The sequence below is a fragment of the Rhinolophus sinicus genome, chromosome 8 (genome assembly GCF_057876585.1).
Source record: "Rhinolophus sinicus isolate RSI-liver-muscle chromosome 8, RSI-T2T, whole genome shotgun sequence".
Classification (NCBI taxonomy): Eukaryota; Metazoa; Chordata; class Mammalia; order Chiroptera; family Rhinolophidae; genus Rhinolophus; species Rhinolophus sinicus.
The window spans coordinates 43175045-43202761 of NC_142508.1; the positions used below are offsets into that span (position 1 = coordinate 43175045).

General features: G+C 50.8%; 1 protein-coding gene across 2 annotated transcripts; it reads right to left on the reverse strand.

Moving 5' to 3' along the window:
• Window positions 1–183: 183 nt before the first annotated feature.
• AXL (AXL receptor tyrosine kinase) lies at window positions 184–26148 on the reverse strand. 2 transcript variants are annotated; one of them, XM_019751487.3, is made up of 20 exons: window positions 25623–26148; window positions 24281–24503; window positions 23854–23954; window positions 23163–23339; window positions 18647–18727; window positions 18394–18509; window positions 15536–15746; window positions 15097–15236; window positions 14299–14449; window positions 14058–14084; window positions 12343–12475; window positions 11958–12049; window positions 10010–10105; window positions 9790–9867; window positions 8206–8298; window positions 7722–7843; window positions 7028–7137; window positions 4234–4393; window positions 3640–3776; window positions 184–2027 (listed from the first exon to the last, which is right to left on the reverse strand). In XM_019751487.3, the coding sequence occupies exons 1-20, from the start codon at window positions 25684–25686 to the stop codon at window positions 1676–1678; spliced, it is 2664 nt and encodes an 887-aa protein (XP_019607046.3). In that variant the 5' UTR covers window positions 25687–26148; the 3' UTR covers window positions 184–1675. The 2 variants fall into 2 exon arrangements, with proteins under 2 accessions (XP_019607046.3, XP_019607047.3); XM_019751488.3 differs by lacking the exon at window positions 14058–14084 and having other exon boundaries at window positions 1541–2027; window positions 25623–25836.
• Between the last annotated feature and the right edge of the window lie 1569 nt (window positions 26149–27717).

Here is a 27717-nt window from a genome sequence, read left to right on the forward strand (position 1 = left end):
AGAGTCTGCATTTCTTTGCTTGCATGTCTTTTTGTCTATGCATATGTTCATTTCTACCCTCTTTAGTGAGGGGAGAACTCCTAGACCATACCAAACCCTTCTTTTTATGGATGGGGAAACTGAATTGCCAGGGAAAAGGACCACATGACTGCTGAGAGGAGGCAAGAAGAAAAGAGACAGAAGCATGGTTACAAAGTTTAATGTGATCTGAGCCCCTCTGGAGGCACCCGAGTCTACACTCTGTACAGGGGGCATGAGGGACTGGCTCAGGGGGGCAGCATGGCCCAAAAGGAGGAAGATTGTCCCCTGCAGAAAGGAGGCATCCCTAATGCATTGCACAGATTTGAGGGGGCACACCCCCACATGATGGGAGGAGGAAGCAGAGGTGGCTAAGAAGGAGAGGGTCACACAGAAGAAGACTACTATAAGGTTAGAACCTTGGAATTGTACCTTAGATTCTAGACCTGTAGACCTTTAGAATCTTAACATTTGAATCTTGAGACTACAGTGCCTAGAATCTTAAGATTTAGAACTGTGGATTCTTGGACCATTAACCAAAATCCTAGAAAGTCAGAATACAGCATAGAACCTGCAGGTGTACAACATTAGAAATGATTAGGACTTTGGTATATACTTAGTCACACCCAGCTGTAGAGTCTTACACCTTAGATGCTGAAGATCCAGAATCTTGGACCAATAGAATCTAGAGTGCTTTGGAACATGGAACAGAACAACACTGGAATCTTACACTTTAATAATCTAGAATCTTGAAGCACAGACACAGAGAACTTAGGTTCTTAGACTAAGTCTTAGTCACATCTTAGAACATTAGACCTTAGAACCTCCACTTGTAAATTCTTAGAACTTTTGAATTGCAGATTCTAGAATCTTAGACATTTAGGATCCAGAATCTCTTAACAAGCGCTTTGAGGATCAAAAGCCTTAGAGTCTATAATTGACTATTACTGGAATTTTAGAACTTGAGAAGATAAAATCTTGAAGCTTTGTGATCTAGAGTCTTACAGCCAGAGCATTTATACTCGAAGAGGCTTAGAATATCGAATTTTAGAATATTAGGCCTTAAAACCTCCATATTTAGAAGTGCAGAATTTTAGAATCTAGACTCTTACACCCTAAGGAAAAGAAAACCTAGAATCATAGAGTCTTAGATCTTAGACCTAGAATCTTAGAACTTTGGAACTTAAAAACTTGAGGAACCTAAAAACTTTAAGATTCTTATCAAGAATCTTAAAACCAGAAAAATCTAGAGCCATTGAATCTCAGAGCTTTAGAATATAGGCCTTAGAACTACCACATCTAGCACCTCAGCACTTTCAAATTAGAGACTTTGGGATTTCAGGTCCTTAGAACCAAAGACTCATAGAATCTTTAAAACCTAGAACCTTTTAATCTAGACTCTTTGATCCTTAGAATCCAGAATCTTGGAATATTAGACCTAGGAAGACCCTTAGGGATTGCAGTCCAACCCCTTCCTTTTACACATGGGGACACTAAGGTGTAGCAAAGGGAGAGGATCTGTGTGGGATGGAAGTGGAATAGGTTGGAAGAGAAGGCTGCAGTTGGGGGTAAGGCCTGGAATGGGAAAGTAGGAGGAGTCCCCCAGTGGCAGTGCCTAGCTTGTGTCCTGAGAGGGAGTCCTATGGGGAGGGTTGTCTTAGGCTCCATCCTCCTGCCCTGGGGGTGCTGGGGAGCCCCTGTCAGTGGGCAGGGTGGGGCCGGGGGCTGTAGATGGGCAGAGGACATAGCGTCCAGCAGGATGGACCTCAGCCGCGGTGAGGCAGCTGCAGGAATCCTTAGGATCAGGCTGAGTTGGGGGGTCAGCTCCTCCAGCAGCTCCAAGTGGTTCAGCCTGGCTCCCACCCTCATCCATGTTGACATAGAGGATTTCGTCAGGTTCCTGGGCAGGGGGCAGGGCCTTCAGCGTGTTCTCCAGATCTTCCCGCAGCTCTGCAAAACTTGGCCGGTCCTGGGGGTTTAGCTCCCAGCACCGGGACATCAGGGCATACCTAGGACAGCAAAGTGAGGATGGGGTGGATTGAGCAGGGGCTTTGAAGGGGAGCATTCTGGGAGTTTGGGGGCAATTTAGGACACTCACGGGACCCGGGGCATTTTATGGGACTGGAGGGAACTGTAGCAATTTGGGGGCATCTCTGGGAATTGGGGGATTCTAAAGAGTTTCTGAGGGATTCCTGGGACACTCAGGAGGTGGAAAGGGTCTTGGGAAACCTCACTGGGTATAGGGTGATGTTCTAGTGAGGGTTTGCTAGAACAGAGCTTTCCAGTGTGGCTCCCCCCCAAAAGACTCTGGTATCAAAGCCTTGAAAGCTATTGGTTTAAAATATGTGCTCAAATTCTTTGACATTTCTCCCTTCAAAAGATGGAGTCTAATTTCCCTCCCCTTGGCTATGGCTGGACTTCGTGACTCAATTCTGACTCAGCAGCTGTGACTGTGACTAGCCTATTAAAAGACACTGCGGCTTCCTCCTTGCTCTTTCTCTTCGAGTGCTCCTCTGCGGAAGGCCAGTCTCCATGTTGTGAGGAAGCTCAAGCAGCACGATGGTGGCGTCCACACAGCAAGGAACTGAGGCCTCCTGCCACGGCCATGCAAGTAAACTACCTTGAAAGCGATCTAGTCCCAATCTTCAGATGGCTGCAGCCCCATCTTGACTGTAGCCTCATTAGAGACCCTGATTCAGAATCACCCTGCTAAGCTGTTCCCAGACTCCTGATATTCAGGAACTATGTGAATAAATGCTTGTTTTAAGCTGCTGTATTTGGGAGTATAGATAACTAATGCACCAGCTATGCAGCCTTTGGCAAGTGATTTACCCTCTCTGTGGGCCTCAGTTTCCTCACCTGCAAATGGGAATAATCATGGTACCAAACTACCTCATATGGCCATGGTAAAGACCAAATGAGTTAATACATGCAAACCACCTAAAACAGTTCCTTCTAGTAAGTTCTGTAGAAACGTTAGCTATTATTTTTACTCCCCAAAGCTCTTGGAGCATCCAAGGAGGACCTAGGGAGTCTGCAGCCCCTGGCTGCCTCCTCCTGACCCAAGCCACGTCTTCTCTTCAGCCCTCAAGTGCTGGATAAATACTCTGCTCATCTGCGTGCCAAGAGCTGACAACGTTTCATAAGTACTGTCCTGAAGGAGCCTGAGAACATCTCAGAGGAGACCTGAGAGTTTGGAGAAGCTCAATGTAACAACCTGAAGGGTTTTGAAGATGATCCTGGGTGTTGAAGGGGGAAGTGTGGGTTCTCAGGAGTCTGGGCTGGATTAGAATTATTTGGGAGTGGGGATCTCAGAGGCAGAGTCCCCAGGTAAGGTTGGGCAGTTATTTACTGGCCATGATACCTGGCCGAGGGAGCTGATCCCACCTGCAGTGCATGTACACGGCAAAGAAGGAAAGGACGCCTTTTGCTAACTGACACCCCAGGGGCTAGCAGTAGTCCTGTAGAGTGCTGTTGAGGCAGCCCGTGGGCTCCTCCACAGTCGGAGGGATTCTGTGCAGGTCTGAGAGGGTCTTGGATGTGTCAGGGCCTTGTGGGGTACTCAGGGCTTTGGAGTGAAATCTGGGATTGGGCGGGGGTGGGGGTCCTCAGGGTCCTCACAGTCCATCCAGACAGTCCACAGGCTGCTTCAGGCGGTTCCCCTGGCGCAAGTAGTCGTAAATCTCGCTGTTCTCCACTCCCGGATATGGGGTTTGGCCCCGTGTGGCAATCTCCCACATTGTCACTCCGAAGGACCACTGTGGGGCGGGGTCAGAGGAGAGCGAATTAGAGGGTCTCTCCTGCACAAAGACACCCCCCAACACACAGGTTCATGGGTATACCCACAGTTATATGCACATGTGTACATAGCTATCTTTGTGGGTGCATGGCAGCTATTTACAGAACCTTTTTGGCACAGGTACACACTCAGAGGTAATTTTTGTACACACTCAGACACACTTGCCCATGCACACATTTACACATGGTCTTATGTGTCACCCTGTACACCCTGTCCTCACGTCCCTTGTTGAACCTGCCTCCGTGCATACACGGGCCTGTACATATCCCAGCACGTCCACACCACCATTCAGTTGCCCACCACAGCCCTAGACCTGCGGAGCACATGTGGACAGGCCACTGTGCTCCCCGGTGCAGTGTGAGATGAGTAGGCCACCCCCTCCCTCTGTTCCCCACTCCTATTAGGGGCACACGTACCACATCACTTTTACTGGTGTAGACGCGGTCAGCCAGGCTCTCGATGGCGATCCACTTGACTGGCATCTTGGCGATGCGTCCCTGGCGGTAGTAGTCCCCATTGTAGATCTTCTTGGAGAGCCCAAAGTCCGCCACACAAACGGACATGTTCTCGTTCAGCCTTTCCGGATTGGGGAGAGGAACAGGGTCACGGCTTCGGCCCCCTCCACAGGAAGCCTGCCCTCACTCACTTTCAGACACATTTCCATTTCAGGCTCTGGCTGTCCTGCTTGGGGGTAGGGATCTGTCTCCATTCCTTGCCCCAGGTCCGGAGCGAGCTGTGTTACTTCTTGTTTCCTCCATATAATGAGGGCGGGACAGAGGGCTACTGAGGGCTTTCCCAGCTCTGGCTTTTTGCCGGATTCTAAGGTCTTTCCTAGGCTCCTTAGCTTGGATTCTCTGATTTGAAAACAAATCTGATTTCTTGAAGTAGACTATATATACAGAAACATGCACAAATCTTAAGGAAGCAGCTCACTGAGTTTTCACAAACACACCCTGGGAACCAGCACCCAGATCAAGATGTTTCTTGAACATTGTGGGACACCCCACAAGAAACATCACACAGCAGAGAAAAAGAACAAACTACTGATGCACACACAACATGAACTACTCTAAGAAATGTCATGCTGAGCGAAAGCAGCTGAGCATAAAGGAGTACAAAGTACACGATTTATTTATATGACATTTAACAACAGATGACAGAAGCTGATGTGACAGAAGTCCAGGAGAGTGGTTATCCCCTGTGTCCCTTGGGGGCAGCAACTGGGAAGGGCGATAGTGAGCCGGCCCGGGCCCGGAAATGTTCTTTATGTTGACCCAGTGGTGATTGTTTACATGTGTCTATACATATGTAAACATTCATTGAGCTACACACATAAGATGTGCATACTTTAGTGTATGCGAAATATACATCAATTTTTTTTGAAGAAGTAAACTTTATTCATTGCAAACAACTCAATTGTGTACATCAATTTTTTTTTAAGTATGAAAAAGAAACGCATCACCAGCCCTCCCTTCCTGTAACTAGCCCTCCAAGGGTAACCATGATCTTTATTTCTAAAAGCATGATTACTTTTGCTTGTTCTTGTGCTTTACAGAAATAGAAGTTTCCCTGATTTTTGCATCTGAGTTTCTGGGATTCTATTTTTCAAGAATTGATGATTTCTAGCCAGGATGATGGGCTTGGGCAACGACCAGTCAGGAGAGACCCTGAAGGCCCCTGATAGGCCAGGAGTTAGTCTTTAACTGCTGGGTCCTGGGGACGCCCAGAGGATCATGGCATGGGGCAGAGAAGGCTAATGCTCAGGCATCTAGGCTGGTGGCTGTAGAGCACAGGGGAGTCTTGGAGTTGTGGCCAGTTACTTGCCACCTTGGTGAGGAAGTATTTCAGTATCTTAACAAAAAAGCAACGGGCGCATAACAATTGATTTCCACTCTGATTTTCAGGGTCATTGTTACATTGGGGGCTTGACTAAGATGAGCCCAAATTACAGAAATGAAGCAATTTCCATTTCCACTGAGTCTATTCAAACCTTTAGATCTACTTTCCCGTTATCAAAAATACAGGGAACAAAGGAACAAGGCAAATGCCACCATAAGGAAACAGACACACCTTATATACAAGACAACTGGTCTGGTCTCTTCCAAAAGAATATGCCATAAAAATATAAAAAGGTGGTTGGGGGGAAACTACTCCAGATTAATAGAAACCAAAGGGGTATAACAACTAAATGCAATATGGGGACCTTGACTAGATTTTGGTTCAGGGAAAAAATACTCCTAGAAAACATTTTGGAGGGCAATTGGAAAAATTGGAATATGGATTGAATATTAGGTTGTATTACAGAATTACTGTTAATCATTTTCTTAGGTGTGTAACAGAATTATGATTATTTGGGCATAAGTCCTTATTCTTAGGAGTTACCTACTAAAAATTTAGGGGTGAAGTGTCACTATCTTGGCAACTTACTTTCAAATTGTTGAGGGGAGAGAGAGAAAGACAGAAGGGAGAAAAAGTGTGGCAAAATCTCAACAAGGAGGGTGTTTGGGTGTTGGTTGTACAGTTCTTTCAATTTTTCTGTAGGATTGGAATTTTTTAAAATAAAAAGTTGTGGGAATAAATCGATTCCCACATTCCCAAGGGTTGTGAACATTTATACATTGTGTAGAAGATTCTTTGGTTCTCCAGCTCACATTTCTATAAGTCCACATTGTAATGAGACTAATATTCTAAACCTGTGTTTTTACACACACACACACACACACACACACACACACACACACACACACACACACACACCCCTTCACCATAGCCCAGGTTCTGGCATATTTTCTGCTTGCCCATTGGAGGGTGGTTTGATCTCCTTATCTAATGTGGCTCCTCCACAGGGGCAGCCCCAGGCAAGACTCAGCATGGAGATAGACAGAGATAAAACTTAAATGTCACACCCTCATCAGTTGCCTCCACCCTTTTGCACACCTCATGCTGCCCACTGAGCCCGCCCTCATGACACTTCTGTCTTCACATCCAAATACTGCTTTAGGATCTCAGTTCGGGGCCCATCTCCTCCAGGAAACCTTCCCCATACCTCTTGCTGACCTCTCTCTCCCAGTCCTGAGTTCTGACCTGTCTGAGGCGTGAGTGTGTGTGTGTGTTTGTATGTGTATGTCCAGGTCCTTCTTCCATCCTGCCAAGGAGAGAAGGTACTCCCTGAAGGAAGGGGGGGTGTTCCCTGGAAGGCTTGACACTCACATGCAGTTCCTGGCAGCCAGGTCCCGGTGTATGAACCTCTTGGTACTCAGATACTCCATGCCACTGGCAATGTCTGCCATGAACTTCACCAGCATCTGAGTGGGCAGGAACTGGGGGGCCAGGGCAGGAGGGAGTAGAGATCAGCAGAATCCCAGAGATCCATCCCTCCTCCTCCCTTTCCTGTGCGCACCTAGCTCTGCCCTGCAACACTTTTCCATGGGCCCAATAATTAAACCCAACCTCTTTGCAGCAAGGTCCTATTTAATCCCTCCTGCTTTGGTCTCCAATTTGATCTCCTACCGTTCTTGCTTCCCAAATCTTTTTCTTTCCAAATCTTTTCAGAAAGGAAAGATTTGATTCCTTTCTGATCTTCAAATGACTCTGCTTGTTCCCACCTCTGAGCCTTTGCCTATGTTGTTCCCTCTGCCAGGACTGCTTCCCCCAGATCTGCCTCTCTCCCTCCAAGTAGCTCCTCATTCAAGGTTCTATCATTCATCCTACTCTATTTCCTCACGAGTATTCAAATTATCTTATTTATTTATTTAACTTGTATATTGCCTGGTCCTCCCACTGGCAGATAGCTCCATGAGAGCAAGTTCTTGGTCACCATGGTTTTCCCAGTATCTGAGCAGTGCTGGGTACCTAGTAGGTGCTCAGTTAATATTTGTAGACTAAACGATTAAATGCTCCTCACCACTGGCTGGTCCCCGAGCCGGGAATAGAGAAGGAAGCTGTGTAGGTCTCCATGTTTCATGAAAGGTAAGATGACCACAGGTGCTGGGAAGCCCTCACGTTCGGAACCCTGGAAACAGACACCTGAGCCCCCCAGGCAGCCCCATCACTCCACTTGGACAGAAGGGAAGCCACCCCCTCTCCCTGCTCTGCCTCTCCCTCCCCATCAAATCTGGCCTCCAAATTGTTGTGGGGGTGGCACGGACCAAGCTTCAGAGAAGCCATTTCTAGCACTGTTCCCAGGGATGTTTCCCCAGCCCTCCTGGGGACCTCAGCTATTTCTGGGAAAGGTCAGAGGTCACATTCCAAGTTGAGGGAGAGAAGGAGGGGGTAGCTCGCTGACTCTGAGGGAGGGGGGGACAGGGAGCCCAGAGGTTTGATCTTCCCAGTGCCAGAGGGAGGGATCACCACAGTCCTGTAGACCCCCTAAATCTGCCCTCCCTCACCGATGAGCCTCATGACGTTGGGGTGGTCGAATTCCTTCATACAGACAGCTTCACTCAGGAAATCCTCCAGCTCAGACCTTGTACAGATAGCAACTGGGGGCGAGAGGAAGGTGGGTGAGTAGGAGGGAGAGAGGAGAGGAGAGGAGCGAGGACTCCCCCTCTCCACCTTCTCTTCCTCCTCCTCCTCCATCTTCAAAAGTGATTAGTAAGTGCCAGGTGCTGTACTCAGCACTTTACATATATTAACTTATTTAATCCTCTTAGGTGCTAGAGATGTTTTAAAGATGGGGAAACTAAAGCACAGAACAGTTAAGGCACCTGCCTGAGGGCACACACAACTTGCAAGTGGAATAGGCAGAATTCAAAACCAGGCAGCCTGGGTCCTTGTACACAGCTGGGCTATGTCCCAACACATTTCCATCAGCCCTGGGATCCATAGGATTGTCCCAGTTTTACTGCTCAGAACACTGGCTCGTAGAGGCAACGTGACTTGTTCAAGGCCGCGCAGCTGGGATTCAAACCCAGGTCAAGAACATAATCTGATACATAGGAAGTGCTCAATAATGAATGAATGAGTGAGTGGTGACTCCATAACCCAAGATTTTAGGCCTTGTGATTCAGAAAGGATCATTCCTCCCTCACCTCCAGCCTCAGTCTGACCCTCTATGCCTCTTCCCTGTGTGGAAAGGACTTCCTGCCCTGGACTTCCTATGTTGTGTGACCCTGGACTGGCTCCCACATTCTCTGATGATGTGAATAATACAGTCGCAGTTCACATGGACTGCGTGTACTACGTGTACTATGTGACATCCCAGCATGAAGTGCTCTGTTTCGCACCACGCTAGGAAGTAGGCACATTTGATCCTTTTTTCCACATGAGGAATGGGAGGCTCGGAGAGAAATAATAACTTGCCTGAGATCACACAGCTGATAAATGATGAAGGCAGGTGTACCTCATTCCACACGTTTCCTGCTCTGCTATGGATCACAGGGAAAACTGCATTTCCCAGGCTCCCCTTCCTACTGGTTTCCTGTTGGAGTTTGCCAATGGGAAGCACTGATGGGAGACTGGCAGGTGGGCAGGAGGAGGGGAGAAACCAAAGTATTTCACCCTCTCCATTTCTGCTTCCAGTATTGCCTTGGCAGTGGCTGTGTCTTCTTTGTTTCAAGCTCCCACAAGGTTACCTCTAATTCTGTGATTCCCAAATCCTGCCAGATATCCCTGGCTGTGGGCTCTGGTAACACAACTTCCTCCCTCTGCCTTCAGGCCTAGAGGTGGAACTGACATACTGCTCCAGCTATTCTCCAGATTGCCTCACTTCTCCCAGGTGTTCCTTTAGTTCTTCCTATGCTTTTGTATTAATCTCCTCCCATTAAATTCCTTCTGTTGAAATACCTGGCATGGACTCCGTTTCCTGTCTGGAAACACTGAGGTTCTGTGGCAAGGTTAATTTGCTCTTAACTTTTTTGTTCTTCTGCCTCCTTACAAGCATAAGGAAGAGGCCTGGGGCTAGGGGATGGGGTTCCACATGTGTGTACAAAGATGGGGGTCCCATACGCGTGCACATGCGTGCATAGACTCACTCTTCATTGTTTTCACAGCCACTTTGAGGATGGAGTCATCCTGGTTGAGCTGGCCTTCCACCACAGCTCCAAACTCTCCTATGGGGGACCAGAGGGAGACGTGGCCATCAGGGGGGCCCTGATGTGGGAAAGGGACTGCATTTCTTGTGGTTGGGTGGAGGTGCGGAAGTGAAGGACTTCATGGTTCAAGGGTATCTGTGTGTGTGCTGGCGAGACTCACCTTCTCCCAGGGTCTTCCCCAGGGCCACCTTATGCCGGTCTACCATCACATCCCGGAGCTTCTCCTTCAGCTCTTCGCTGATACCCAAGCTGTTTACTGCATGGGGGGAAGGGTGAACAGAACCACGGCGCTGGGCTGACATTCAAATGACACTTGCCATAAGGGTTATTTAACCCATTGTTAAAATATTGAAATACTGTTACACTCATTCAAAAATAGCTACTGCCCTGGGCACCCATCTACCCCCACCCTAGCTCCTCCTCTAGACTCCCTGAACCTTTCCCCAGAGCAGCAACTAAAGGCTTAGAGCTCGGCACATAATCTTGCACCAGTGAACATCCTGATTCGTCAGCAGCCTGCCATACCAGTTATTAAAAATGTTTCTTAACTTTTTATTGAAATATAATCTGCACAAATCATAAGTGAGCAGCTCAATGGATTTTCACAAACCAAACACACCAGTATAATTACCACCCAGATCAAGAAGAGACCATTACCTGCCCTCTCGGGGTGGCCACTTTCCTGACCTCTCTTACCACAGATTAGCCTTCTCTGTTTGGGGATGTTTAAACATAGAATCACATATTATGTTCTCTTTTGTGTCTGGCTGCTTTCACTCGACATGCTGTCTGTGAGACATGTCATGTAGTTGTTGTGTGTCCTTGTAATTTATTCATTTTCATTGCTGTATAGAAACAGTTCTCAAACTTACTGGCCTCAGGACCCCTTTACATTCTTAAAATTATGGAGGACTGCAAAAACTTTTCATTTATTTGGGTTGTGTATATGGATATTTTCTGTTTTCAAAACTAAAATGAATAGATTTTTAAAACACAAGAATACACAAGCACATGTTCCATCAACCAACAGTGATGACTTCATCATACATTGGGAAGCTTCTGGAAAACTCCATGGAATGCTTGTGAGAGAATGAGAGTGCAAAAGGGCAAAAAGCATCTTAGTATTAATGAAAATAGCTTTGACCTCATGGACCCCCTGCAAAGGCCTCGGGGACCCCCAGGGACTGGATCACACTTTGAGAATTGCTGCTGCTGTTAGTCCACTAAGTCAGTATGACCTCCTCGTTTCTTCTTCCTTCTCCTCTTAAATAAATGTCTTTCCCAGCCCTTTCCAATATCTCCCTGGGGCCTGGAAGCCTTCTCACTGTGGGTTAGGAAGAGACCTAACTCTGTCCCTTTTCTGGATTTAAGTTTACCCGACTGAAAAGATGAAGAACTTTGACTGGTGGCCTCAGAGCTCCCTCCTTGGCTGGGAGCCTCCATAATTCTGCAGTCCTCTAACAGAAAGCCTATAGTTCTAAGATTCTATGATTTTCAAGATCCTAAGGATCTCTATAGCACTGAGCCTATATGTCTTTAGGCCAAGATCTGGTCTACCTTGCTAACATTCTATAATTCCAAGAGGTAGTTAAGAAGATGGACGTCAAAGAGAAACTGCCTGAATTCGAATCCCAGGTCTTCAACTGAGAAGCTGTGTGGCCTTGAACAAATTTCTTTACCACTCTATGTCAGAGTGCCCTCATCTCTGAAGTGGGGGGGATAACCTAACTTCCTGGGTTGTTGTGAGGATTAAATTAAGTGACATGTGGAGAGCGCTTAGAAGAGTGTCTGTCACATGGAAGTACTAGGACAGGACTGGCTGTAGTTATCAACGTCATAATCACCTCATCATCGTCATCATCCTCACCATCACATTGTTCTAAGATCCTATGGCTTTGAGGTTTGGTTTTCTAAGATTGACTGTGTCTAAGATTCTACTATTCTAAGGTTCTGTGTGGTTCCACAATTCTGTTGTTCTTAGGGTCTGTGGCTCTAACACCTTAGCATTCCAAGGCCTTCAGAAACTTCGGGTCAATGCATCTACAGATGCCTAAAACTCTATACTCATTATTCCAAAATCAGCGCAGGGAGGCTTTAAGTTCACTTACAGGTGGCTTCAGTGGTCCGGCGACTGTAGGACTTGCGAACACGGTACCTGACCACCAGCTCGCCCCTCTCCACTGTGGGTTCAAACACTTCTCTGAGGGAAATGGGGAGGAGGTGAGGGCAGGGCAGAACCGTGTGGAACCCTCTCCTTCCACTAGCAATGAAAGCAAGCACCATCCCAACTCTAAGCCCCGTCTGCCCTCTCCTCCAACGTTTGTTGAGCGTGTCTTGGACTACCTCCTGCCTCCCATTCATTCCCCAGACCCCGGCCCTCGCTCCAGTACTTGGTGATCTCTCCTCCTGCACTAGTCTCCTCATGGTCTCCCCATCTCTGGCCGCTCCATCCCGGTCCACATTAGCCTCCCTACCCATGGAGTTCCAACTCACCCGTAGCGAGTCTCCTTCTTCCGCCGGTGGACGAGGAACAGGGTCAAGATGAAGACACAGGCAGCAGCCACAACGGCTCCCAGCAGTACATACCACCAGGGCCATGAGAAGGCAGGGGCTGGGGGTTCACTCACTGTCAGGGGCACAGGGGACAGGTCATGGCTGAGGTCCTTGTCCAGCTCTTTGGGACCCAAGGGGGTGATGTTGGAGGGAGGCAGATGTGGACATATTGGATGAGGCCTGTGATTGGTGCATTCACATATCTGGGGAGACTGGGCTGGGCTGGGCAGGGCATGCAAAGAATATGACTGAGCATTTAAAGTAAGAGCGTGGAACTGATAGGATGGGTGAGGTGAGTTAAGAGCGGATGGACACTTGCGGAGTGTGGGACGAGTGTGGGATGAGAGTGAGGGACTCATGTGCAATGGGTTATGAGTATACAAGGAGGGATGGTGAGCATGGATGGATGGGAGTAAATCTCAAATAGTATAGGAGTGTGTGATATATGTGATGATTGTACAAGGAGGGAGAACTTGGGTGTCAAAAACCAGGTGAGTGGGGGAGAGAATGCATGCAGTGCAGGATGGGTGCACGAGGCATGCACATGAGTATCTAGGACTGTGAGGCTCCTGGGACAAATGACCAAGGAGTATGTTTGAGGAGTGAGCGATGACTATAGAAGTGTTTTCATAAAACGGAATGAGAGTGAAATAAATGTGCAAAGGGGTGTGGTGTGAAGAGGAGCCTGTACAGAGTGTCAGCGTGGGAGGAGTCGCAGACACGTGAATGAGGACTAGTCAAAGAGTTTTAGATACAAGGAGTGAGCAGTGATTTGTAAGGATTAACTTTGGTGTGAGAAGAGTGTGCGATGAGAATGTAAAAGATGTGGGAAGGGCAGATGAGGAGCAGGGGATGAACGGAAAGGGTCTGCAAAAAGTGTGGAGTGGGTGTGTCAGGAATGGAGAGTGGGTATGTGCTGTCAGGAGTTTGGTGGGGGTGTGTGCAGAGAGAGTGGGATTGGCTAGGGGTGAGGGAGTAACGTGTAAGGAGTGTCAGGTGAGTACCCAAGGAGAGTTGTAGAGTGTGGAATAGTGTGGACTAAAAGTTTTCAGAGTTTGCAATGGGGGGGTGGGTGGTGAGTATGTAAAAAATGGAGTTTGTGAATGAGAAGTGTGGGCATGCATTGGGTTTGGGACGCATATGTGAGGAATAAAGGATTATCATGGGATGAACATGAAAGTAGGGTGGGTCAGTGTGGGAAGGGTATGCAAAGAAATGCAGGAAGGCATGTGAGGAATATTTAAGGATAACAGAATGAGGTACAAGAGGTGGGCTGCAATAGTGCTAGGAGGGTACAATGGGTGTTGGAGGAAGGTTTGAAAATTGTTGAGAAATATTTGAGAGGGATGAATGTGAAGGGGATAACTCATCTGTTGGTCCATCCATCCAGCCATCCGTCCATCCATCCATCCATCCATCCATCCATCCATCCATCCATCCATCCATCCACCCATCTACCGTCCGCTGAGTACCTACAGTGTGCTGGGCTATTGCAGGCACCTCCATCAAGGACCACACAAACTCAAGAAGTAGAGGATTAGAGTGATGAGTTTGAGAAACAGGAAAGAGATGTTCAGAGATTATGTGTGTGGTGATGGCGTCCTCACTGGGTGTGGAGTGAAGGGAGGGAGGAGAGGGGCTGCGAAAGCCCTTACCCAGCTGGTGCACTGGCTGTCTTTGCCCTGTGAGGAGAAGAGACAGAGGAAGGACATGCTGAGGGACGGCAAGTCCGGTGTGACGCGGGCGAAGAAGTGAGGCTCTCAGTAAGGTTCCAGAGAAGGAACAAAGCCTAGATTGGGGTAACACTGGCAGTTGCAGAGGGCCAGTCAGGGGCCTCTGGGAGAGACAGGTCTTTGTGAGGAGGTTGAAGGGGGCTGAGCGTGGCTTTGGAGTTACCTGGGTGCCAGGGCTCCAGGGGCACAGGGAGGCTCCAGGGTCCATCCCCAGAGGCAGTGTAGGCTGCCACGCACACCGTCAGGTTGGGCACAGTCCTGTCCTCCCGCAGCTCCAGGGTCACCTCTTGCTTTAACCCTATGTCCATTAGTACCTAAGACGTCCAGATGTGGCATCAGGGTACAGCCCCAGGCCCCTAACCCTTAAGCCTTCACCCCCTACCTCAACTCCCCATCTTTCTCAAAGCCCTCTCCTCATCTCCAAACCCTCCTCCCCTACCTCTTCCTGCCCTTCATTCACACCCCCCCTCCTTTCATCTCCGTGCTCCAACCCCGTGTCCCCTAGACTTTGTCTCATGCATTGCGGTGTCCTCAAGTCTAGCACAGTGCGTGGTGCTCAGTACCTTTGTTGAAGAACTGAATTCTCATCTTTTCACCCTCATCTCTCGATCCCCTTCTAATTCCCACCCTCTTTCCCACCCATCTCTCTACTCTCAAGGGGGCTGTTCACTCAGGACCTTTGTGCAAATTAGACAAAAGTACCCCTTCCTCAAGATGCTATACAACTGTCTGCTGTAAAATCGTCATAGTAAGTACATACATACGGCTACTGAACCACTTTTTCAATGATTCGTAAATCGCCCTTCCCTAACCCTCCCCTGCACCCCCTTAATCTCCCCACAATGTGCTCTCCTAGCCATAGTACAACCATGTACTCCCCAATCTGCACAACTGTCCATGTCTGCCCTGTCAACTTCTCCTCCACACCTCCCTCCTCCCCACCCCAGCTGGCAGCACCCACCTCGGGGGTGTCCTGGCCTCGATAGGCCAGCCGGTACCCTAACAGGGTGCCCTGCAAGGGTGCCATAGGCTCCTGCCAACGCACGAGGGCTTGGCTCCCATTCCGCACAGCGCTAACATTCACAGGGGGACCTAAGGGCACTGGAGAACAGGGAAGAGGTGAAGCTGGCACCCCTATCTCTTCCTGACCCCCTCCCCTGTTCCCAGGAAGTGGGGCGGTGCGCAAAGGGTATGCGCGTGGGCAACTCGTGCAGGCCTTCCAAGAGCGGAAGCATAGGGATGAGGTTCAGGAGAGCTGCCAGGAGTGGGGGACTGGATGGGAAGCAGGTGGAGGCCACATGGGGTAAATGGGTGAGAGAAGATGTTGGGAGTGCCACTGATGTGAGCAACATTCAGCAGGGCAGCGGACAACATCTCCCCCCCCACCAGCCCCTTCTTACCTCCCTCCGGCGTCTCCACGGGAAGCCAGTGGGTCCACGATGAGGGGCCCTGGCTGCTGGCACATTCCACCCGGATGTGATAAGGGGTGTGAGGACGGAGGCTGCCCAGCCGAAGTTGGTGAGGGGGAACAGCCGCTTGCAAGGTGAGAGGCTCCTCTGGGGGGTCTGGCTCTCCCTGCCTGATGCCCACCCCATCATCTGACAGTACAGCCTGGGGAGAGAAAAGGGGCATGAGGACAGGATGGCAAGGCAATTATACGAGGCAGTCACAGTGCTCGATGGTGGTGGTCCTAGTGTGACTGTACAACTTTGCAAGGATGTGTGTGTGTGTGTGTGTGTGTGTGCATTGCAGCTTCATGCTAGCGCCACATGGACATCTGCATTTGCAAAGTGAGGAGACCACCCAGCTGCATGACGTAGCTCTGCCATAACTTGCAAAAGCCACCTCTGGCAAGATAGGCCCTTTCTGAGCCTCAGTTTCTTCACCTGTAAAATGGGGTAACAACAATGGCTCCCAACTTCATAGGATTGACTGAATTGATGCTTCTAAGCATTTTTTAAACAAATATTTATTTATTTATTGGGGAACAGTGTGTTTCTCCAGGACCCATCAGCTCCAAGTCATTGTCCTTCAATCTAGTTATGGAGGGCGCAGCTCAGCTCCAAGTCCAGTCGCCGTTTTCAATCTTAGTTGCAAGGGGCGCAGCCTACCATCTGATGTGGGAATCGAACCAGCAACCTTGTTGTTGAGAGCTCGCACTCTAACCAACTGAGCCATCTGACCGCCCCCAATGCTTCTAAACATTTAGAAGAGTGCCTGTACATATTGAGTGTTTGTCATTCTTAGTATTTTCTGTGTGTGAGTGTGTGTGTGTGTGTGTGTGTGTGTGTGTGTGTGTGTGTTTGTCTGGCAACAAGTGTCCAACTCCACATAGCCTGCACCATGGCACAGCCTGCATACCCATCTGGTCCCCGGAACAGCCTGATCAGGATGGCAGGGCCGTAGCTGGGAATACACCTGTGCAGCATGTAAGATGATTTGCACATCACACCAGCAGCTAATATTCCTTGAGTGCTAACTATGTGCCAAGCATCCTGTTAAGCCCATTCCTGGGTGAACTCATTGACTTCTTACCACCAATTTCATTTTTCATTCCCACTTTACAGATGAGGAAACTGAGGCCCAGAAAGGTTCAACCGCTTGCCCAAAGTTACACAGCACCCACATGTGGAGATGATACCATCCTGAGGCCTGGGGAGAAGGTGGGTAGATGGTGGGTAGCAAGACGCGGGGGAGAGGCTGTCCCATGCCTGCTCTCTAACCCACATGACAGATGGGAAGAGGAACCTCTGCTGGGACAAAGGGGACAAGGATGAAGACAATCAGCCTTCCTGTGCCCACTTCCACTTCCACTTCTCTTTTTCCTGGGATGCCTGTGACCCTCCCAGTCGAACCTTTCAGCCCCAGGCCATGCACATCAGGAAGTGAGATCGGCAAAGGGAACAGGGCATACTTCTGCTTTCCTGCGAACACTGGATGGGTGTGGGGTGGAGGTACAGTTGACGCCTGACCTGGGATTTGAGGTCTCCCAAATCAGCCCAGCCTCTGGGATTGAATTGGTATCATCCTTTTTAGTCACTGAGGAGGGCTTGTCACTTTGCCTCCCTGGGCCTCAGTTCCTTACCTTGAAAATAGGAAGATTAATAGCCACTACTTCCTAGGGTTAAAATGACAAGTGAATGAAGTTGTGTTCAGGGCACGAAATTATAAGAAAGACAGCTCCTGTTTAATCAAGCACTGGCTCTAAACAGTCACTAAGAAGGTAAGGAGCACCGTTTGGGTCTGGCGAGCCAACAGTTTGAATCCTACCTCTGCTACTTCCTGGCTGTGACCTTGGTCAAGTTGCTTAACTACGTGAGCCTTAGTTTCTTCATCTGGAAAATGGGTGTAAACATGGACTGTACTTCACAAACACACAAGGGGGTGTGCATGAAGCCGTAACACAAGGCCTAACACACAGTTGACAGTCAATGAAAGTTGGCCATTATTATTGTCATCTCCCATCATAGGCACTATTCCACCCTCACTCCAACTTCCAAATTGCAGAGAACTTGAAGCCAGAACTGGACCTCGTATTGAGAGAGCTGTGGTGTTTGCTTTTTTTACTCTAGAGGAGGAGCAACTTAGGTGCAGAAGATTGGGTCTGGCCCATCTCAGCTGTTAGGTAGTTTCAGCAAAAATTCCCGTCTCTGTCTGGCTCTGAGTTAGGAAATAATGAGGACCCTCTGGTGACTGAGACAGCCTGGGCCTGCCCTCCCAGAGTCCAGTGGGGAGACAGACGTCCCCCCAGACAATGACAACCCAGAGTGGTCAGGGCTGGGGTGGGAGAAGCACAGGGCTGGGTGCTTCTTCTCCATTGGTGACAGAGATGGCTCTGGGCTCTGCTATCTCAGGGCTCCCATTCTGTCTACAGTCAATATCACTAATACCTAAAAAACAAAAATGAAAACAGCTAATGGTTTATTACACGTTTCCTATGTTTCAGATGCTATTTTAAGTTTGTAACTTGCATTTATTCATTGAATTCTTACAACAAGCCTATCAGGTAGGTATTACTATTACGCCCATTTTATAGATGAGAGAACTGAAGCCCAGAGAAGTCACCTGCCTAAGCTCATGCAGCTAGCATCTGGTGGAGCCAGGATTTTAACCCAGGACGTCTGGTTTAAACCAAGGCTCTACTGTCTCTTAACACATGAATGGCTGGGCAGGGGTGGTTTCCCAGAGAGAGGCTGGGAGTTTGTGGGTGTGGGTGGAAGGGGGGCTGAGATTGAGGTAAGCAAAGTCTGAGTCTTACCTGCAGGGTGCAGTGGGTGAGGGGGTAGATGCCACTCAGACCTGGGGTCCAAGCCACCTCCAACTCCGTGGGCCGGCTGGAAACCACGTGGAGGTCGTGGGGCCGCTGGGGGAGCACTGTGGAGATGAGGAGAGGGACTGACTTGGAGAACCTTTACTCAAAGTTCCCCACCTTGCCCTGTCCCCCAGCTCTGACCTTTGATCCAAGCTCCACACCCTCTGCCACCCAGTTTCCCAGATCCCTTTTCTGTCACCTGTGATGGTGGCTGTGCGGGATGTGGTGATTCCCTTGGCATTATGGGCTTCACAAGAGAAAGAAGACGTCTTGTTCAGGCCTGGGGAGTCATATGAGGGAGTGGCCCAGTGTCAGAGAGGGGAAGGAGCGGTTCCTGGGCCACCCCCTACCGTGCCCTGCTTGAAAGGGTTGGTCCAGCCCACAGGGGTACCTGCTTGGAGGGAGAGTGTGGGATGGGGAGACGATGTGTTGGGAACATGGACTTTCATCCCAAACACAACAACAGGGCTGGGCCTCAGCCCTAACGCCCCACCACATAGACACACATACATGCAGACACACACAGGCACACACACGTGCACAGATAGAGACCTGCACCCATAGACATGAATTCACTCACAAACACAGACTCATACACATACGCAGGTACACACACACATATATACACACTTATGCACAGATAGATACACACAGACTACATACTCATACATACCCATAGACACACTTAGAAACACACTCACACACCAAGACACGCATACTCATACATATCCACATAGACACACACAGATACACAATTATACATAGATACACACAGAAACACATACTCACATACAGAAACATGCTCATGGCTAGACACATGGACACATACACATAGAGACCAACATAGAGGCATATACACTGAACAGACACTTAAGAAATAGGCCCTCATGGGTGAGTGTAAATATAGAATAGAGGTATTTATTCATTTATAAGCTCAGCTCCTACCCCACACCCCTCACCGACTCGGTCACTCTGCTCGGTTCTAGCCACTCGGCTTCCTGGTGAGTCTTGAAAGCACACGTCAAGCATGTACCCACCTTGGGAACTTTACACTTCTGCTCCCTCTGCTTGGAACAATCTTCCCACAGACATCCCCATGGCTCACTCCCCACTCCTTCACATTTGTTACTCAGGTCCCACCTTCTCAGTCACTCTGTCCCTGAGCACCTTGTTTAAAATTGGAACCTCCCTCCATATTAGCATTTTTCCAGCTTTACAATTTCTCTTTGGCTCTTCTCATCACAATGTACTTTACATATGATTTGTGTATCTTGTTCACTGTCAACTCCACTAGCATGTCAGCTCCAGGAGGGCAGGGATTTCTGTCTATCTCATCCCCTGCTGTATCCCCTGGGCCTAAGACGGCCTGGCACACAGTAGGTGCGCCACCAATGTTTGTTGAATGAGTGAATTAATTTATGTGTATACATTTGTGTACTTACGAGCGTCTCTGGGTATGGATGGGGGTGGATTACCTACCTCCCCTCCCCATTGTGGTAGTGGTGGGAACACAGGCAGGCAGACAGATGGACAGACAGACAGACAACACACACACACGCACATACAAGTACAGAGACCAACATAAGAAGCACAGACACACAGATACACAACACACACAGACACACAATATACACAGATGCACACACACACACACACACACACACACACACACACACACACACTGTCCGGGTGACCTGATGAAAGGAGGACCACGTCTTAAGTCTGCATGTGTGACTGAAGTTCTGTGCCTGTCGGTATTTCTGTGCCTGTGTGTGGCTGTGGATGTTGGGAGCTTGCGTATGTCTCTTGTGCTTGTTCTGCGCGTGTGTGCCTGTGTTCCCACCACCACCATCTACCCGCAGACACAAAGTTTCCTATTCTTAGTCAGCAGAGGGAGTGGAAGAAGGGAAAGTCGGCAGAGGCCGGAAGGGGGTGGGCAGGGAAGGTCCTCAGCTCCTCTGCCCAGACGCCAGTTCCCAGCCAAGGTCAGGTGCCCGCCCGCAACCCCCGCTGCCTGGGGGAGGGACATGACAGCCCTGGGCAGGCCGACAGCCCGCGGGGGCAGGGAGCCTGGGTCTTGTCCAGGCACCTGGCACGTGGGGACCCGTCAGGGTCACTGAACGGGAGCTCCCGCTGCCCACTAGAGGAGCCCTGGGCAGGAGGGGGCTCCTGGAGCCCGGTCCTGTTCCAACCGCAGCATTCCTGCCCCCGCATTAGTGAGTCACCAGGAGCCCCCCCTTCCCTGCGCACTTCCAGCTGGCCTTGTGGGGCACAGCCCAGGATCCCCCTTCCCAGGCCCCAGCACCTTGAGGGAGAGAGAGAGAGAGAGAGAGAGAGCAGGGACAAAGGGGTCTGGGACCCCTCCCCTCCAGAAGGCTCTCCCTTCGTGACTGGAGCAGATGCGCTTTCCAGATGCACTGTCCAGCTCCCCTCTGCTCCTGCTGCTCCCCCCACCCTGTGCTTTTTCCGATGAAATGAGAGGCATGGAAGGAGAAAGGGGGCATGTACTGAGTCAGACTGAGGAACAGACACACACAAACGGATGAAATTCCTGGAGACAGCCCCCCCCACACTTAATGAATCACGCTTAACACACAGTGACTGTTATTGGCACAAAACCAGAAAACGCGGCACACGCTAAGCTACACGCAGGGCTGATGCTCTCACACATACAGTGACAAATATACACTCAGTGACTTACATGTATACACACAGGGGCTGACAGGGACACATATACAGGAAGAGACACAAACATAAACATACGATCAAATGTGCATACATTGACTACAAACACCTAGCAAGATAATACACACCTAGGCTGCTGCTGACAGACAAACAAACCTCCCTGTATATTGAAATGCACACACCCAGCGACAATCATACATTGAGGCTGAAGTGGACAAACAGATACACACCAGGACCCGAAGAAGTTAATGTGGGTTTGCTCACACACAAGCCCAGCCAAGCCTTCAAAACACAGCTGGACAGACTCAGGATGCTTCAGACACATTCACCCAGATGCCGACTAATACAAAAGCTCACTCGTGTAGGGTCACGGCAGACACACAAGTGTGAAGATGCTGCCATATGCACACAGGTGGCACAGACGCACATCTACACACTGGCTGCTCAGCGCCCCATGTTCATTCACCAAGAGGCCACTAGGGCCAGACAGAAGCAGAAGGGTGCTGTTACTACATGCTGTGAATCACACACACACACACACACACACACACACACACACTGGCAGCCCTGAAAAACTTAGAGAGACATACAATAAAGACAGATACTATAAAAACAGATACAGTGGGACAGATACCCAAACTGACAGAAATATACCTAATCACACACATACACACACTCACACACACGCATGCACAGAAACAACCACAGAAGCTACCCTAAGACATACCATCATGCAAAGAGGTTGATGCTAACAGACACTGAGACACACATGGGAAGGGACATGAACACACACGGCTTCCTCCCGCCCCACACACACACTAAGACAGCTCCACCACACAATGGTACCTGTGGTCCCCCCCTCCAGTTCTCCTTCTTCCTAAGATGGTGTGGGGGAACCAGCCCCCTCCCCCACCTCCACTCCAGGATCCTACCAGGCTGACTCAGGCCCCAAAGCCAGAGCCCTGAGTCACCTTTCTGGGGGTTGGCATGCTCACCACCACTTCCTTGCACACTTAGGGCCCCTGGAATGCTGGGAATGTGGGCACCTCCCTCTACCCCAGGAGACCCTCAGTCAGAAGTCCCCTCCCCATCCCAGCAGATGGAAGAGCAGGTTGGGGGTGATGGAAGCTGATACCCTTTGGAGTCCAGCCATTTCCTTCTGACTGACTCAGCCTCACTCTTCTATGTCCCTCTCTCCTTCCTCAGTGAGGGGGAACCCCTGCTACTTCAGTCCCCTAGCACTGCTTCTGACCTCTGTGTGACCCCAAGCTGGGTCCTGCCTCATCTGTGTGGTGTGGAAGGGGATGGTTACCCTGAGGCCAGAGTGACCCTGCCTGGGGATGGTTACCCTGAGGCCGGAGTGACCCCGCCTGGGGATGGTTACCCTGAGGCCGGAGTGACCCTGCCTAGGGATGGTTACCCTGAGTGACAGACCTTCCTGTCCTATCTCTCCATCTTGTGCTACTCCTGTGGTCTGTTCCTTCTTGTGTCCCTGGTTTTCTTTTTCTCTGTAACTGTTGTTCTCTGTCTCCCACTTTCTCCCCACTCTTTGCTTCGGGCTCTGTCCCCCCAGTGGGGCCCTTCAGTGACAGAGGTGGGCAGGTTGGGGGAGGTGGAAGAGAGGAAGGCATGGTTGATTCCAGTGCTCTGCTTAGGGTCAAGGGCTGACAAAGGACCATTAGGCCCACAGACACTATGGGCCATGGAACAGCTCAGAGGAAACCCAGGACAAAGAATTCTATTCAGAGAGAGGCTGGGGTAAATGGAGGGAAAAAGAGCAGAGACACAGAGAAACCAAGAGAGATGGAGAACAGAGACACAAAGAGATGGAGAAAGCATACAGAGAGAAGAGAGGAGGTAGACAGGGGCAGAGATGCAGAGGCAGACTCAGAGACAAAGAGACACAGGGACAGAGACAGACAGACCACAGAGGGACAGACAGACACACACAGGCATGAAGGGCTCCTTTGCTCCCCACTTCCTTCCTTCCCAGGCCTCTGCACTGACCTGGGCCATATCTCCAGACTCACCTGGAACATGCAGTATGTGCTGGGGGCCGTGGCCTGTGGCCGGAGCCAAGGGGACAGCATCCTGGAGCCAGAGTAGGTCCACGGGCTCTGGAGGTCCCTGGGCCCGGCAACTCAGGCTAAAGGGGGTGTTGGCGGCCACAGTCCCATCCTCAGGCTCCTCTAGGAAGTAGGGCAATCCTGGGGGGGAGGGCAGTGGTAGAGGCTGGGATCCCTCTGAGCCCCACAGGTGTCTGTTTCACTGTTAAGCTATTGGAGGCTGTAGGGTCTTTAATCCCTATATATGTCCCCTCAGGTTTCTGTGCCCAGGACACATGATCCCAATACCTGACTTCCCCCCACCAATGTGGGATCCCCAAGATATCTGATCCCTTCATGTCTCTTTTCCAGAATGTCTGACTTCTAATTTTACCAATGAGGAAGGAAGGTCCCTGGGGGTGAGGGAGAGGGTTGTCGTGCCTCTGACTCCTTATCTGATTCCAGAATGTCCTATCCCAACCATGGCTGACCCCAGGACATCCAACAACCCCTGAGATGTCTTCTTCCCCAGGACACATAATCCCACCTAGCCCTGACCCCCCAAGATCTCTGACATTCCTAGGCTGGATGTCCCCAGGGAACATGCTGAATCCTCCAGCACCTTCTGACCTCTAGGGATTCCTGACCTCCCACGACCTCTGAGCCCAGGGCTCACCCTCCAGCCCGACATAGCCAGGCTGGGACATGAAGGTCCTTCCTTCCAGGACCACCGCACACTGGTACCATCCCGTGTCCGAGAGCTGCAGGGACGAGATTCTGACAGGGACAAAGGAGGGACAGAAGCGTTCAGGTTAGAGCTGGACACTGGGAGGGGGTCATCAGAACTGAAAGAGGGGGACCTGGACTGGAAACTCATGAGAGCTAAGAAGTGGGCACTATAATTAACTCATTTTACAGAAGAGGAAAGCGAAACCCAGCGTTACGTCACATGCTCAAAGCCACACAGCTATTGAGTAGCCAGGCTCGGGTTCTAAATCAGGTGGAGCTCCTGCAGGTGACTTTTCACCCACCATATGTTGGATGTGGGGGCACAGGGGTCCAGGGGGACGTAGGGCATGACTGGTCAGGGAGAAACTGGTCACCTGAGTTGGCTGATCACTTTCCAGTCATCCTCTCCATCTTCGTCCAGGGGCACTTGGATCTGGGTACTGTCCACCAGCTCTAGGACCTGTCCATCCCGAAGCCAGGTCACCTCAGGGGGATCCTCATGAACCAGCAGCTCACACTGAAGGGCCCCCATCAGTCCCCGGGCACCAGTGATGTTCCCCGGGCTCCCTACAAAGGGGTCCACCTCCGCCTGTGAGCCTGCAGGGAGATGGGGAAGAGTCAGCGTAGGAGCCCCCACTTCCCTCCACTCCTCAGTTCCAGCCCTCCTGGCCTGCCTAAGGCTGCCAGGACCCTGCTAGGCCTTTAGGCCCACATAGTTGTAGAGTGACCTCAACGGGGGGTGGAGGGAGGAGGCTTTGAGGGGAGGATGGGAGCCTTCCCAGGAGACTGGGGTCCGGCCTCCATCCTTGTCCAGCCTCCATCCTTCATCGTTGGGAAGTAGGCCCGGGATCTGGCAGCCTCCCACGCCCCAGACTGCCTTCAGGGCCAGCCCTTGCCCCCCCTGCCCTCTTTTAGGGTCTCTAGAGACTTGACAAATCAGGCTGGTGAATGGAGGGAAGAAAAGGGAGAGAGAGAGAGAGAGAGAGAGAGAGAGAGAGAGTCGGGGCCACTGGGAATCAGAGACAGAGAGAAACAGAGACCCGGAGAGAGAGCGGGAACGAGAGCTGAAGAGAGAAACACCCCAGAGGGGAAAAAAGTGGGGGGAGAGACACACCAAGGGAAACAGAGACTGAGAGAGACACTGATAGAGACATCTAGAAAATGGGGAGAAATAAAGACAGAGACAGGGAGACAGAGAAAGAGATGGCAGAGCTGGAGCCAGATGCAGGCACCCCACCCCAGAGACGGAGCAGACAGAGAGACAGTGGTGGGGCAGCAACAAGTGGAGGAGTGACTGTGCCAGGGTTTTCCCTAGGGTTCTCAAGCCCTCCTCACCTCGCTGTCTGACTGAGTGCTCCTTTCTGGAACATTCCTTCCCTCGCAGCCCCCATCTCAGACTCTCTCCCCAGGGCCCCCCATTCAAGTGCAGCTCCCACCCCTGCCCTCAGCTTCTCCTGGGTGTCTGTCTTTCTGTGGGTCCATCTCTTCCCGTCTCTGACCCTCCTAGTTTCTGTTTCTTGTCCCTCTGTTCCTCTCTTGGAACCCCTTCTGTCCCCCTGGTCTCTCTGGGTTTGTCTGTGTCTCCCTGTTTCCCTCTGTTGTCCCAAGGAATTTCCCTGAGCCAGCGCAGGACTCACCTGCCATCCACCCCCCTCCTCCCCCTTCTGCCTCAGCCCCTCCACGGGTGGTCTTCCCCCACAAGCCCCCATCACTCACCCATGGGGACCACGCACGCCCAGCAGCACAGCGCCAACCACAGGGCCAGCGGGACCCTGCCCATCCTCCGGGCACCGCGCTCACGGCTTCTCTGCCAAACTTTCCTCAGAAGTTGTTGGGCACACCGTGGGGGAGGGGGCAGGGCCGGGCTGTCCCCGGCCCTCCCCCCAGCTCCAGGCTCCCCGGCTTTGGCACTGTCCGACTGGCAAGGCAGGGACGCCTCCCCGCTCCTCTTGGTGGCTGCCTTCCTGCTCCTCGGCCTCTTCTCTCCTTCCCAGATCTCGTCAAACCTTTTCTCCCCCGCCCCTGGCTCCCCCTGCCTCCGCCCACCAGGCCTGGAGCCCAGGGGACACCTGGACTTTGAGGGGTTAACTTAGAGAGAAGAGGACCAGCGGTCTTAAAGGGGCCCTGAAGGGAGGCTGAGGAAGAGAAGGGGCCCTTGTGGCTGCGCCCCTAAGTCTGGGCCAGCTGGGCCAGCGAGGCTGGGAGGTTGTGCGTCTTTCCACCCGGCTCTGGGCGCTGTCCCTCTGGGCTCTCTTGGTGTCCCGTAAACATTCCTCCAGAACTCCACTCCCCTCTCAGCCTGTGTGAGCCCCCCCTCCCGGGCCTCCACCCCTAGCCCAGCCCCAGCCCGGCACTCCCCTCGCACTCACAGCTCCTCCTCAGACAAGGACACACACACACACACACACACACACACACACACACACACACAGATGTCATGGAAGCACAGAGGCTGGGACAGGAGAAGACACGCAGGGGCACGCTGCCGGCCCACGGGACATATTCAGGAGACAAGCTGGGTCAGGAACTCCATTCCTGGCGAAACCTCAGAAACCAGAACCAGGAGAACACCTGCTAGGTGGGCATCCCTGAGGTATACTCAGGGTACTCCTGGGAGACCAGAGCTTCACGCAAAAAAGACATACCTGGGTGCAGAAATAGGACCACAGCTTGTTCTGTGGGAGCCACCCACGGGGGTGCCTAAAGACCCAGGCTGGGAACCCAGCCTTACCAGGAACCATGTGACCTTGGAAGTGACTGGCCTCCCTGGACCTCAGTTTGTCCATCTGTAAGATGGGAATGAGAATAGAATCCACTTACCAGACTAGAGGGAGGATGTCCTGGGTTAGTGAACATTCAGTTCCTTGCATGTGGTGACTGTGGTGACAACAGCTGACAAGGTGCCCTTGATTTTTTTGCATCTCATCTGTGTGTCTCTGTGTACTTGCATTGGGGTCTCCCTCTGGTGGGATTGTGTATTCTGCTCCTTGCAGATCCAGTGCCTGTGTGTTGGTTCTGTTATGTGTCCATTTTCATGCCCCTATGTGTTTTGTACGTGGGGGTCTCTGCTGTCACGAGAATGTCTGAGTTTGAATTAGAGCAACAAACAAACGTTAAATGTCTTGTTAAACTTGGCAAGAGTGCAAGTGAAATCAGAGACATGTTAGTCCAAGTTTATGGGGATAATATCGTGAAGAAAACAGCAGTGTACAAATGAATTAAACGTTTTTCTGAGGGGAGAGAATGTGTTACTGATGAAGAGAGGTCAGGGCAGCCAGTAACAAGAACTGACAAAAACATTGCAAAAATTCATCGAATTGTGCATCAAAATCATCGGCTGACGGTGAGAAGCATAGCAGACCAAGTAAACATCGATAGAGAAACAGTTAGGAAAATCTTTTTTTTTTTTTTAAAGATTTTATTGGGGAAGGGGAAAAAGACTTTATTGGGGAACAGTGTGTATTTCCAGGACTTTTTATTGGGGAACAGTAGTGTGTTTTTCCCAGGACTCATCAGCTCCACCCAAGTCAAGTTGTTGTCCTTCCAATTTTAGTTGTGGAGGGCACAACTCAGCTCCAGTCGCCATTGTTAGATGCAGGGGGCACAGCCCACCATCCCTTGCGGGAGTCGAACTGGCAACCCCTTGTGGTTGAGAGGACGCTCTCCAAGCAACTGAGCCATCCGGGAGCTCAGCGGCAGCTGAGCTCAAGGTGCCGTGTTCAATCTTAGTTGCGGGCAGAGCCCACCATCCCTTGTGGGAGTCGAGGAGTTGAGGAGTCCAACCGGCAACATTGTGGTTGAAAGCCCGTGC